This window comes from Schistocerca serialis, chromosome 2 (assembly GCF_023864345.2).
Source record: "Schistocerca serialis cubense isolate TAMUIC-IGC-003099 chromosome 2, iqSchSeri2.2, whole genome shotgun sequence".
NCBI classification, from domain to species: domain Eukaryota; kingdom Metazoa; phylum Arthropoda; class Insecta; order Orthoptera; family Acrididae; genus Schistocerca; species Schistocerca serialis.
In genome coordinates this window covers 569,876,193-569,890,274 of record NC_064639.1, presented here as the reverse complement: position 1 = coordinate 569,890,274, position 14,082 = coordinate 569,876,193, and the positions used below count along the sequence as shown (strand labels likewise).

At 49.0% G+C, this 14,082-nt stretch overlaps 1 protein-coding gene across 1 annotated transcript in view; it reads right to left on the bottom strand.

Annotated features, from left to right (window-relative positions):
• Positions 1-1,693: 1,693 nt before the first annotated feature.
• The window catches only part of LOC126456237 (loricrin-like), a 37,212-nt gene continuing 24,823 nt past the window's right edge, over positions 1,694-14,082 (bottom strand). The window contains exons 2-3 of the mRNA XM_050091990.1: positions 2,757-3,552; positions 1,694-1,746 (exon numbers count right to left, since the gene is read on the bottom strand). Of these exons, the coding sequence (XP_049947947.1) occupies positions 1,694-1,746; positions 2,757-3,552 (849 nt within the window). The remainder of the gene's footprint in view (positions 1,747-2,756; positions 3,553-14,082) is intronic.

Genomic DNA, 14,082 nt, shown 5'->3' with positions numbered 1-14,082 from the left:
TTTTGCAATGTTATATTAGGAACTCACTATGGGAAATATCATTAAGCTTATGACACTTTTGGTTTTAAAAGATCCATGTGATAAAATAATGGTGACATTCATGATAAGAAAGATTACTCTCTTGTTGGAAGGATAAGATTGAAGAAACACAACCTCCACAGTAAAATACCCAAGTTCATTTTATGTGAGCATTTTCCTTCTGAAGTTTCACTTAATAATTCACAGTTGAATTACACTGTAAGAAGACCACATCTGTTATTAAATCCATAGTAAATGACTGGTGATACATGAAGTGAACACATTGTTTTCTCGGCCAAACGCACCTAAACAATCGCACCAGAGAACTATAGTGGTGAGGCGGATATACGGAAGTCTGTTCCTTGTTTGTGTGGTTAATGTTTCCACTCTTAATATTTTGCAGAAGATGGTGTCAGCATCTGGGAAGATAATCAGTGTAGGTGTATGTCCAAAATGTGTGAAGTCAGTGGGTTCCAGATCTGATAAAGAGCCCAGCAATTTATATTATAGATTACTGTTTTCTCATTACCAAATTACTTTTATGGACATGTTAATTGTTCTGTTGACAGATTAATTTTTCAGTTTTTGCAATCCTGGCGGCTTCTCAAACCCTTTTACATCCAGCTGCCCCAGAACACTTAGTCATATTTTTCAAATATTGTGTTATTATAATTAATAACAGAAATCTGTTTTCATCTGAGAATAAACTGGTCATAACATTTGTGGCAAATACTCAACTTCGCCTTTTATAGTGCACTGCCACCAGTTTTCACCTACAGCCTTGATTACTGTTCATTGTTTGCATAAGGTAAACCGAGCGAGGTGGCGCAGTGGTTAGCACACTGGACTCGCATTCGGGAGGACGACGGTTCAATCCCGTCTCCGGCCATCCTGATTTAGATTTTCCGTGATTTCCCTAAATCGTTTCAGGCAAATGCCGGGATGGTTCCTTTGAAAGGGCACGGCCGATTTCCTTCCCAATCCTTCCCTAACCCGAGCTTGGGCTCCGTCTCTAATGACCTCGTTGTCGACGGGACTTTAAACACTAACCACCTACCACCATAAGGTAACAAATCAGAGTAAAGCATCAGTTTCCTTTTCAAATGGTCCAAGTGTTGCTAAGAATTTTTTTCACATTTGCTTTTGGTCAGCTTTCATCATATGCACACCTGTGTTGCAAAAGGGCTACACACTATTCTGGTGTGCCAATGGTTTTGACTCTGTCACCTTTAACTGACAATTCTTTACCACCACATTATGCGCTTTCTTGATGTTTTCTCCTTTCTTTGTAGTTTTGGCACTCAGATGGTTCATTTTTCACACATTTGAATTTAGCCATCCCCATTTCATAATAATTGAAAATTAGGAGGCAGACCCTTATAAATCTCTACTATCTTACAGCGAATTATTGTGATAAACTAACTAAAAAATTATTTTGTGGCCATAAAAACAAAATAATCTTCACAGGACCATTCTTTATAGCTACATAAGTAAAACTAGTCTGCAGATCTAGTTGACACTGTACTTGTTACTCCACATGTACCAAAATAACAGAAAATTTTATGCCAGTGTCACATTTGTAAAAAATAAGGTGCTTTTAACCTTGTCATTGTACTATCGTCTTTGTACTGTTCATCTTCTCGGACCCTTTCTGTCCCTGTCTCATTTCATGGGTCTAGTTTACATTTTCTTTGCTTGGATGCTTGTTTTCCACTATAGGCTTCATTGCTGCCCACATATATTGCACACAGGCTTTATTATCAGTCTGTCCTTTCTGTATCTCTGACTTAATAGCAATTTCTAATGCATAATTTTTCAGGCATCTGTTGCTAGCATTTTATTTTTAATCTCTCCCCCCCCCACTCTCCCCCCCCACTCTCCCCCCCCACTCTCCCCCCCCACTCTCCCCCCCCACTCTCCCCCCCCACTCTCCCCCCCCACTCTCCCCCCCACTCTCCCCCCCCCACTCTCCCCCCCCACTCTCCCCCCCCACTCTCCCCCCCCACTCTCCCCCCCCACTCTCCCCCCCACTCTCCCCCCCACTCTCCCCCCCACTCTCCCCCCCACTCTCCCCCCCCCACTCTCTCCCCCCCCCACTCTCTCCCCCCCCCCACTCTCCCCCCCCACTCTCCCCCCCACTCTCCCCCCCACTCTCCCCCCCACTCTCCCCCCCACTCTCCCCCCCACTCTCCCCCCCACTCTCCCCCCCACTCTCCCCCCCACTCTCCCCCCCACTCTCCCCCCCACTCTCCCCCCACTCTCCCCCCCACTCTCCCCCCCTCCCCCCCACTCTCCCCCCCACTCTCCCCCCCACTCTCCCCCCACTCTCCCCCCACTCTCTCACCCCACTCTCTCACCCCACTCTCCCACCCACTCTCCCCCCCACTCTCCCACCCACTCTCCCCCCCACTCTCCCCCCCACTCTCCCCCCCCACTCTCCCCCCCCACCACTCCCCCCCCACCACTCTCCCCCCCCCACTCTCCCCCCCCCCACTCTCCCCCCCACTCTCCCCCCACTCTCCCCCCACTCTCCCCCCCACTCTCCCCCCCACTCTCCCCCCCACTCTCCCCCCCCCCACTCTCCCCCCCCACTCTCCCCCCCCACTCTCCCCCCCACTCTCCCCCCCCCACTCTCCCCCCCCCCACTCTCCCCCCCCACTCTCCCCCCCCCCACTCTCTCCCCCCCCCACTCTCTCCCCCCCCCCCACTCTCTCCCCCCCCCCACTCTCCCCCCCCACTCTCTCCGCCCCCACTCTCTCCGCCCCCACTCTCTCCGCCCCCACTCTCTCCGCCCCCACTCTCTCCGCCCCCACTCTCTCCGCCCCCACTCTCTCCGCCCCCACTCTCTCCGCCCCCACTCTCTCCGCCCCCACTCTCTCCGCCCCCACTCTCTCCGCCCCCACTCTCTCCGCCCCCACTCTCTCCGCCCCCACTCTCTCCGCCCCCACTCTCTCCGCCCCCACTCTCTCCGCCCCCACTCTCTCCGCCCCCACTCTCTCCGCCCCCACTCTCTCCGCCCCCACTCTCTCCGCCCCCACTCTCTCCGCCCCCACTCTCTCCGCCCCCACTCTCTCCGCCCCCACTCTCTCCGCCCCCACTCTCTCCGCCCCCACTCTCTCCGCCCCCACTCTCTCCGCCCCCACTCTCTCCGCCCCCACTCTCTCCGCCCCCACTCTCTCCGCCCCCACTCTCTCCGCCCCCACTCTCTCCGCCCCCACTCTCTCCGCCCCCACTCTCTCCGCCCCCACTCTCTCCGCCCCCACTCTCTCCGCCCCCACTCTCTCCGCCCCCACTCTCTCCGCCCCCACTCTCTCCGCCCCCACTCTCTCCGCCCCCACTCTCTCCGCCCCCACTCTCTCCGCCCCCACTCTCTCCGCCCCCACTCTCTCCGCCCCCACTCTCTCCGCCCCCACTCTCTCCGCCCCCACTCTCTCCGCCCCCACTCTCTCCGCCCCCACTCTCTCCGCCCCCACTCTCTCCGCCCCCACTCTCTCCGCCCCCACTCTCTCCGCCCCCACTCTCTCCGCCCCCACTCTACACCCCCCCTCCCCACTCTACACCCCCCTCCCCACTCTACACCCCCCTCCCCACTCTACACCCCCCCTCCCCACTCTACACCCCCCCTCCCCACTCTACACCCCCCCCCTCCCCACTCTACACCCCCCCCTCCCCACTCTACACCCCCCCCCTCCCCACTCTACACCCCACCCCTCCCCACTCTACACCCCACCCCTCCCCACTCTACACCCCCCCCTCCCCACTCTACACCCCCCCCCCCCTCCCCACTCTACACCCCCCCCCCTCCCCACTCTACACCCCCCCCCTCCCCACTCTACACCCCCCCCCCCCTCCCCACTCTACACCCCCCCTCCCAACTCTACACCCCCCCCTCCCCACTCTACACCCCCCCTCCCCACTCTACACCCCCCCCCTCCCCACTCTACACCCCCCCCTCCCCACTCTACACCCCCCCCCCCCCTCCTCCCCACTCTACACCCCCCCCTCCCCAATCTACACCCCCCCTCCCCACTCTACACCCCCCCCCCTCCCCACTCTACACCCCCCCTCCCCACTCTACACCCCCCTCCCCACTCTACACCCCCCCTCCCCACTCTACACCCCCCCCCTCCCCACTCTACACCCCCCCCTCCCCACTCTACACCCCCCCCTCCCCACTCTACACCCCCCCCTCCCCACTCTACACCCCCCCTCCCCACTCTACACCCCCTCCCCACTCTACACCCCCCTCCCCACTCTACACCCCCCCCACTCTACACCCCCCCATCCCCACTCTACACCCCCCATCCCCACTCTACACCCCCATCCCCACTCTACACCCCCCTCCCCACTCTACACCCCCCTCCCCACTCTACACCCCCCTCCCCACTCTACACACCCCCTCCCCAGTCTCTCTCTGTCCCCCCTCCCCAGTCTCTCTCTGTCGCCCCTCCCCACTCTCCCCCCCCCTCCCCACTCTCCCCCCCCTCCCCACTCTCCCCCTCCCTCCCCACTCTCTCCCATGTACGTCATGTCTTGCTGGTGGTCTGCCACCAGCAGTCTCTAAGTGGGCGGAGTCTAACTTCAATGCTAAGAAATATGACCCCAAATCTTTTCCCCCCTGGCCACACCATGGGAGGAATACCATGGCAGTGAAGCTTATTCGCCCCAGTACCTCGTATGTTCAAGAGTTGATAGGGAATCTTCCATGTTCATGAAGCCTCAGTTTTTTGTGGAGCATTTGGAGGACAAGTTTGGGGAGGTGGAGGGCTTGCCCAAAATGTGCTCTGGGTCAGTTTTGATAATAACAGCATCCTCTGCCCAGTCATGGGAACTACTCACATGTGACAAGTTGGGGAATGTATCTGTTACCATCACGCCCCATAAGAGCTTAAATATGGTCCGGGGTATTATATTCCACAGGGATTTCGTCTGGCGCATCCATCGGGGTCCGAGGAATAATCAGGTTGCCACAGGTGCCTTCATCTTGGCCTTCGAGGGTGACACATTGCCCGAGAAGATCATGGGGATGGTATACCGCTGTGACATCAAGCCATATATCCCTCCCTCGATGCAGTGCTTTAAGTGCTGGAAGTTTGGCCATATATCTTCTCACTGTACTTACACAGCCCCACCTGTTGACATTGTGGACATCCATCACATCCAGCTACAGAGAGCATCATTCACCTTGCTTGCCAGACTGCAGGATTTTACAGAAAGAGAGGAAAATCATGGAATATAAGACCCTGGACTGACTGACCCACACTGAGGCTAAGAGGAAATTTGAGCGCCTACATCCTGTGGCTATGACCACTTCATACACCGCCACTACAACAACAGTTGCCACCCCATCAGTTCTTCTAATTCCTGTCACCTCTCAGAACTGGGAGACTATACCTGCCCCCTTGATGGTGGGGGGGCACTTCCCTCCCTGTTGCTCCTGCACAACCTATTTCAGGAGCAACCCCTCCCAACCATTGGGGTCATCAGTCGCCACTTCTCAGCCAGAGAAGCGTAAGTCTTCTTCGGCTCCTCTCGTTAGGAAGGGGTCCCTTGGGTCACTCCCTTCCCAAGTTTCTGCTTGTGGGAAAGGTGACACCCGACAGTGGCAAGAGCCCAAAAGCAGCTGGTCGTAGGGCTTCACGCTCATCCTCAGTCCCAGAGACTGATTCAGTGAAGTCCTCCCAACCAGGGAAACCCAAGTAACAATGCAAGATATTGAAAGAGAAGACCCCCAAGAACAAGGAACTTGCGGTGGCACCCAGACCACTGCTGCCTACAAGCTCTGCGTCTGAGGATGGTGTGGAGATTCTGGCGTCCGCTGAGGACCTTGATCTCTCTGGACCCTCAGACACAATGGATATAGACTTCTCAGGCAATACGTCAGTGGCAGCAGGTGACCCTGAGGCATAAACTTCCTCATTGAATGTTCCATGCCTTCCCAGTCACACAATGTCGTCATCCTCCAGTGGAATTGCGGCGCTTTTTTCCACCGCCTGGCTGAGCTACAGCAACTTTTAAGCTTTACACCTCCTTTCTGCATAGCCATCCAGGAAATCTGGTTCCCGGCAATGCGGACACCTGCCCTCTGTGGCCATAAGGGATATTACAGGAACCGTAGCGACTGTAATAGTGTGTCCGGTGGAGTTTGCATTTAGGACACAAACTCAGTCTGTAGTGAAACTGTGCCCCTTCAAACCCATCTTGAAGCTGTGGCTGTCAGAATATGGATGATGCAGGAAATAACTGTATGCAATGTATATCTTCCTCCAGATAGTGCAGTACCCCTGAATGTATTAACTGCACTGATTGATCAACTCCCTAAACCTTTCCTACATCTGGGATACTTTAATGCCCATAACCCCTTGTGGGGTGACACCGTGCTTACTGGCCGAGGCAAAGATGTCATAACTTTACTGTCTCAATTTGACCTTTGCCTCTTAAATAATGGGGCTGCAACACATTTCAGTGTGGCTTGGGGAAGTTACTTGGCCAGTAATTTATCAATCTGCAGCCCAGGACTTCTCACATCTATCCCTGGAGAGCCCATGACGACCTGTGTGGTAGTGACCACTTCCCCATCTTCCTGTCACTCCCTGGCGTCAGGCGCACGGATGCCTGCCCAGATGGGCTTTAAACAAAGTGGACTGGGAAACTTTCACCTCTGATGTCACCACTGAATCTCCCCCACATGTAACATCAATGTGATGATTGAGCAGGTGACTACCACAATCTTTTCTGCGGCAGAAAGCGCGATCTCTCACTCTTTAGGGTGCCCCTGGCGAAAGACAGTCCCTTGGTGGTCACCGGAAGTCGCTGACGCAATTACAGAGCATCGGTGAGCTTTATAGCGACATAAGCAGCACCCTTCCCTAGACCACCTGATAGCCTTTAAGCAGCTCCGTGCCCGTGTACACCAGCTTATAAAACAAGAGTGTTGGGAGAGGTACGTGTCGACCATTGGGTGCCATGTGTCACCTTCCCAAATCTGGATGAAGATCAAACAAGTTTTTGGGTACCAGACCCCAACAGGTGTCCCTGGTGTTACCATCAATGGCGTGCTATGTACTGACAAACACAATTGCCCAGCACTTTGCTGAGCACTATGCTCGAGCCTCTGCATCGGAGAACAACCCGACAGCGTTTCGCACCCTCAAACGGTGGATGGAAAGGAAAGTCCTCTCATTCACTACACACCACAGTGAACCCTATAATGCCCCAGTTACAGAGTGGGAGCTCGTCAGCGCACTTGCACGTTGTCCCAACACAGCTCCTGGGCTGGATGGGATCCACAGTCAGATGATTGAACATCTTTTGTCTGACTAAAAGTGCCATCTCCTCATCATCTTCAACCGGATCTGGTGCAATGGCATCGTTCCATCGTGATGGCAGGAGAGCACCTTTGTTCTGGTGCTCAAAGCCAGTAAAAATCCGCTTGATGTGGATAGCTGTCAGCCTCACCAACGTTCTTTGTAAGCTGCTGGAACATACGGTGTGTCAGTGGTTGGGTTGGGTCCTGGAGTCACATGGCCTACTGGCTCCATGTCAGAGTGGCTTCTGCCACTTATAATCTTGTGTCCCTCAAGTCTGCCATCCAAACAGCCTTTTCCAGATAACACCTTGTTGCCGTCATTTTTGATCTACGCAAAGCGTATGACACCACCTGGCAACATATATCCTTGCCACATTATACGAATGGGGTCTCTTTGACCCGCTCCCGATTTTTATCCAAAATTTCCTGTCACTTCGTACTTTCTGGGTCCAAGTTGGTGCCTCCCGTGGTTCTCCCCATATCCAGGAGAATGGGGTCCTGCAGGGCTCTGTATTGAGCTTATCTCTGTTTTTAGTGGCCATTAATGATCTAGCAGCAGCTGTATGCAGACAACTTCTGCATTTCGTACTGCTCCACCAGTACTAGTGTTGCTGAGCAGTGCCTATAGGGAGCCATCCACAAGGTGCAGTCATGGGCTCTCGCCCACAATTTCCAGTTTTCTGCTGCAAAGTCATGTCATGCACTTCTGTCGGCGTCATACAGTTCATCTGGAACCAGAACTTTACCTTCATGGTTATCCACTCACTGTAGTGGAGACATATTGATTTTTAGGACTTGTTTTCAAGGCCCGATTGACTTGGCTACCTTACCTTCATCAGCTTAAGCAGAAGTGCTGGCAGCACCTCAGTGACCTCCGCTGCCTGAGCAACACCAACTATGGTGGAGATCGCTCTACGCTGTCGCAGCTCTACAGAGCCCTTGTTCAATCCCACCATGACTATGGGAGTCTGGTTTATGGTTCGGCGGCACCCTCAGCATTGCGTGTACTCGACCCAGTGCGCCACTGTGGTGTTCACCTAGCGACAGGAGCTTTTAGAACGAGTCTGGTGGAGGCGGGAGTCCCTCCATTGCAGATCTTACATGCACAGCTGCTCGCCAGTTACGTTGCACACATTCGTAGTTCTCCTGAGCATCCGAGTTGCTGTCTCCTTTTTCCACCTGCAGCAGTTCATCTCCTGCATCAGCGGCCCAGGTCAGGGCTAACGATTGCGGTTCGCATGCAATCCCTACTGTCTGAACTGGAGTCATCCTTTTTACCACCTCCCATCCGCATACTTCTCCATGGCGTACACTTAGGCCGCAGATTTGTCTGGACCTTTCACAAGACCCTAAGGACTCAGTTAATCCTGCCGCTCTCCGCTGTCACTTCCTCTCGATGTGTTCCGGGGCTCTGAAGTGGTTTACCAGCTGTACCGGTATGAAATGAAATGAGCGTTAAGATACAAATGTATCGATAGGGAATATTTGTTGTGAACGAGCTTTAATTTTTTTTTTTTTTTTGTTTGGTTGGTATGACGTCTGTCAGATATTTAGCATACATCAAGTCATGGAAAAAACATCATATGTTTTCATCGTGTTAATAATGTTGAATTTTGTACCAGAAACTAATGATTTGTCGAAAGCATTAATTTTTTGTTTTCATTTGAAAAAAAGTGCTGGAGAGCCACATCGAATGCTTGTGGAGGCATATAGTGATCATGCTCTATCAGAAGCAACATGCAAAAGATGATTTCAACAGTTCAGAAATAATAATTTTGATGTAAGAAATGAAGAACGTGGAAGACCACCAAAAAAGTTCAAAGGTGCCAAATTGCAAGCAATATTGGATGAAGATGATACTTTGAGTCAGAAGCAAATGGCAGCAATGCTAAATGTTGCACAACAAACAATTTCTGACCATTTGAAAGCTATGGGAAAGATCCAAAAGTGTGGAAAATGGGTGCCACATGAATTGAATGAAAGACAGGTGGAAAGCTGAAAAACCATTTGTCAAATTTTGCTTCAAAGACATGAAAGAAAATCAATTTTGCATCAAATTGTTACTGGCGATGAAAAATGGATTTATTTTAAGACTCCAAAATAGGAAAAATTATGGGTTAATCCGGGACAACCTTCAACATCGACTGCAAAACCAGATCGATTTGGCAAGAAGACAATGCTCTTGTGTTTGGTGGGATCAGAAAGGTGTGGTGTACCATGAGCTTCTAAAACCTGATGAAACTGTGAATACTAATCACTACAGACAACTAATGATCAATTTGAACTATGCTTTGATCGAAAAAAGTCCAGAATGGGCCAGAAAACATTGCAAAGTAATTTTTTTACACGACAATGCACCTGCACTCATAGCAACACTGGATCAGGATACAATCAAAACACTTGGCTGGGAGCTGCTACCCCACCCACCGTATTCACCAGACTTGGGTTCTTCCGACTACCATTTGTTTTCATCAATGGGACACACATTGGCTGAGGAACACTTCGATTCCTACGAAGAAGTCCAAATTTGGGTGTATGATTGGTTTGCTTCAAAATACGAACATTTCTATTGGCGTAGTGTCCACAAATTGCTAGAAAGGTGGTCAAAATGTATAGAAAGCAATGGTCAGTACTTTGAATAAAATGTTTTTAATTTTCAATTCAAAATTAGTGTTTCATTTTCACAAAAAATGCTCATTTTGTACCGGTACACCTGGTACACTGACGGCTTGATGGCTGATGGTCATGTTGGCTTCGCCTATGTCCACAGACGCCATTTTGAACAGTATTCCTTGCTCAGTGGCGGCAGTGTATTCACTGCAGAGCTGGTGACCAACTCTCGTGTACTTCAGTATATCCGTTCATGCCCCGGGGAATTGTTTCTTCTGTGTACTGATTCCTTGAGCAGCCTACAAGCCATTGACCAGTGCTACCCTCGCCATCCTGTGGTAGTGTCCATCCAGGAGTCCATCTATGCCCTGGACCGGTCCCATCATTCAGTAGTGTGTGTGTGTGTGTGGACCCTAGGACACGTCAGCATCCCAGGCAATGAACTTGCTGACAGGCTACATGAAAACCGCTTCTGGAAATGGGCATCTCTGAACCTGACCTGCGTTCTGACTTATGCCGCAGGGTTTTCCGGCTTTGGGAGATGGAATGGCATAACAGTACACACAACAAACTGCGTGTCGTTAAGGAGACTGCAAGTGGAAGTCTTCCATGTGGGCCTCTCGCAGGGAATCAGTTGTCCTTTGCAGGCTCCACATTGGCCACGCTTGGGCGACCCACGGTTACCTCCTGCGCCTTGAGGACCTGCCTGAATGTCGGTGCGGCACCCAGTTGACAGTGGCCCATATTCTGGTGCACTGTCCCACTTTGACTGTCCAGCGACGAAATCTTGGGTTAGCGAACTCATTGCCACTAATTCTGTCTGACAACACCTAATTGGCTGACCTAGTTTTACGTTTTATTCGTGAGGGTGGGTTTTATCATTTGATCTAAGTTGTAGCGCATGTCCTTTGTCCCTCTGTATCCTCCTCCCTAGTGCTTTTTGGGTGGAGGTTTTAATGTGTTGCAGAGTGGCTGGCTTCTCCTTTTTATTCTCATGGTCAGCCAGCCATGGTAATCTGCTTTGTTGTTTTAATCTCTTCATCCCTTTTCTAGCATTTCTCTGGTTTTCTTGTCCCCTTTTGTCCATTTACATGTTTGTTGCCCTTCATCGTTCTTGTGATGTTTTTTTTTTCATTCTGTGTTGAGTTGTCAGTCTTGTTTGTTTTAATCTCACACTTGTGGCGTTTTTATCCGGAACAAGGGACTGACGACCTCATACTTTGGTCCCTTTCTCTCCTCTTTTAATCCAACAAACCTTTTTTCTCTCAGATTGACCACGATATAGAACTGCATGCAGTCGCTAATAGAGGGGCCACTGCCTAGCTAAATCATTACAGAAGAGGACCAGGAACAGGCAGACAGACAATGCTCCTGCGCCCGCACCACCAGTTAATGCCTTCCGTTGTCATATCGTACACGTCAGCAACAATTAAATTAAACTACGCAAGCTTTTAGTCGCACGTCCATTGTTTCAATTTAGCCTTCTATTTACTTGTACACAGTTGAACATGTTTATGACGTGTTGTGTGTAATGTGTTGCACACCATGCTGCCCGAAAAAAGAAATGTTGTTTCATGGATAGTTGACCATTCTCGAACATTTACATATGATGGAATTGTTTTATATAGTTGAGTTTGTGAGAAAAACGTTTTGTGCAAAAAAAGTTTCAAATAGGCCAGAATGTCAAGACAAGTCGTCATATCACAGAAATGCAGAAAAAAGGACCCCAACAACAACTACTTCTGACAACAGCAAGTTGCTGTAGCAGGGATTTGTCCAAAGGTAACCAAAAAATTCGATTTAACATGGATCTGTGTGAAGCATTTATTGCAAGCAATATTCCTCTTCACAAACTTACAAACCCTACCCTCAAAGGTTTCCTGCACAAATTTTGCTTAAATCAAAATATAGCAGATGAATCAACATTGCGTTAAAAAAATACATACCGACAATTTACGTAAATATTCTAGAAGAAATATGCAATGAACTCAAGGACAGCATTATCTGGATTTCAATTGACGAAACTAGACACATGTGGCCATTACATTGCAAATTTAATTGTTGGTGCTGTAAAAGAAACACCTTCTTCCTAATTAGCATCCTCCAAAGAACTTGTAAAAGTAAATCATTCTACAATAGCCAGATTTGTGAACAAGGTTATTAGAAAAATATTTCCAGAATCTTTTGCATATGGAAGGGTGTTAGTATTTATTAAAGCAGGAAAAGCCATCAGAGTATTTTATCCCAAATTGATTCATGTGGCATGCGTTGCTCATGGCGTACATTGCCTTGCTGAAAAAGTATGTTTCACATTTGTGAATATAAACTGGTTTAATCCATAAAGAAAATTTTTTAAAGGCTCCTGTTCGCTTCAAGACCTACAAAGAAAAACTACAAAATGTGGCTGTACCTCCCAAACCGGTGATAACTCAGGGTACATGGGTCGAAGCTGTGTTGTTTTACAATGAACATTTCAATGCCATTAACAGGGTAGTAAATGACTTCGACAGTGCAGAGGCGTTGGTAGTTTGCCAGTGCAAAGAAGTGTGTTATGATTCCAATATTAAAAAGTACATGGCCGTGATTCTCATTTTTTCCCACATACCTGCAATTACTAAAAAGCTTGAAACTGAAGGGTTTGGTGTTGAATGAATCTATTTAGTTAATGAATAAAATTATTTGAACTCCTCATTGCCGGAAGTATTCCCAAGAAAACATCAAGAAAAGTTTGAAAACATTTTAAACAATAACCCAGGCTTTGAACCCTTGTGCCAAATTGATAGTTTTATTAATGGGACAGATGAACCTTTAATGGAACCAATAAGTGCCAACGTAGCACCCAAATTCAAATACTGCACATTTACCTCAGGTTCCTTTTCTGAATATAAATATGTTTTGAGTGATTGAAGACACAATCTTACTGCTGAACATTTGGAACAGTACTTGGTTTTTTTTTATATTTACAGGGTGATTCAAAAAGAATACCACAACTTTAGGAATTTAAAACCCTGCAACGACAAAAGGCAGAGCTAAGCACAATCTGTCGGCGAATTAAGGGAGCTATAAAGTTTCATTTAGTTGTACATTTGTTCGCTTGAGGCACTGTTGACTAGGCGTCAGCGTCAGTTGATGCTAAGATGGCGACCGCTCAACAGAAAGCTTTTTGTGTTATTGAGTACGGCAGAATTGAATCGACGACAGTTGTTCAGCGTGCATTTCGAACGAAGTATGGTGTTAAATCTCCTGATAGGTGGTGCATTAAACGTTGGTATAAACAGTTTACAGAGAATGGGTGTTTGTGCAAAGGGAAAAGTTCTGGACGGCCGAGAACCAAGAACGAGTGATGAAAATGTAGCACGCATCCAGCAAGCATTTGTTCACAGCCCAGGAAAATCGACTCTCAGAGCTAGCAGAGAGCTACCTCTCCCAGCCACCATTGATGATTTGAAACGAGAAATAACAGCAGCTATCCAAACTGTTACGCCTGATATGCTACAGAGAGTGTGGAACGAGTTGGAGTATCGGGTTGATATTGCTCGTGTGTCTGGAGGAGGCCATATTGAACATCTCTGAACTTGTTTTTGAGTGAAAAAAAAAAACCTTTTTAAATACTCTTTGTAATGATGTATAACAGAAGGTTATATTATGTTTCTTTCATTAAATACACATTTTTAAAGTTGTGGTATTCTTTTTGAATCACCCTGTACAATAATAGAAAATATAAAATGCTAATGATGCTTTGCTCCAATAGTGTCAATTAAAATATTAGTATTTTTGAGTGTGCCCCTCTGCATTGGTCCTGTACATATTGAATGTTTTGCTGCAACCCCCTCGCAATTCGTCTGCTTGTTACCAACAACAGTAGCAAAGAAGGAACAATTCTTGAAACACACTATGCTTCCTCATTTTGCAAATTTTTATAAAATAATCTCTTTGTTGTGGTCTTCAGTCCTGAGACTGGTTTGATGCAGCTCTCCATGCCAATCTATCCTGTGCAAGCTCCTTCATATCCCAGTACCTACTGCAACCTACATCCTTCTGAATCTGCTTAGTGTCTTCATCTCTTGGTCTCCCTCTATGATTTTTACCCTCCACGCTGCCATCCAATGCTAAATTTGTGATCCCTTGATGCCTCAGGACATGTC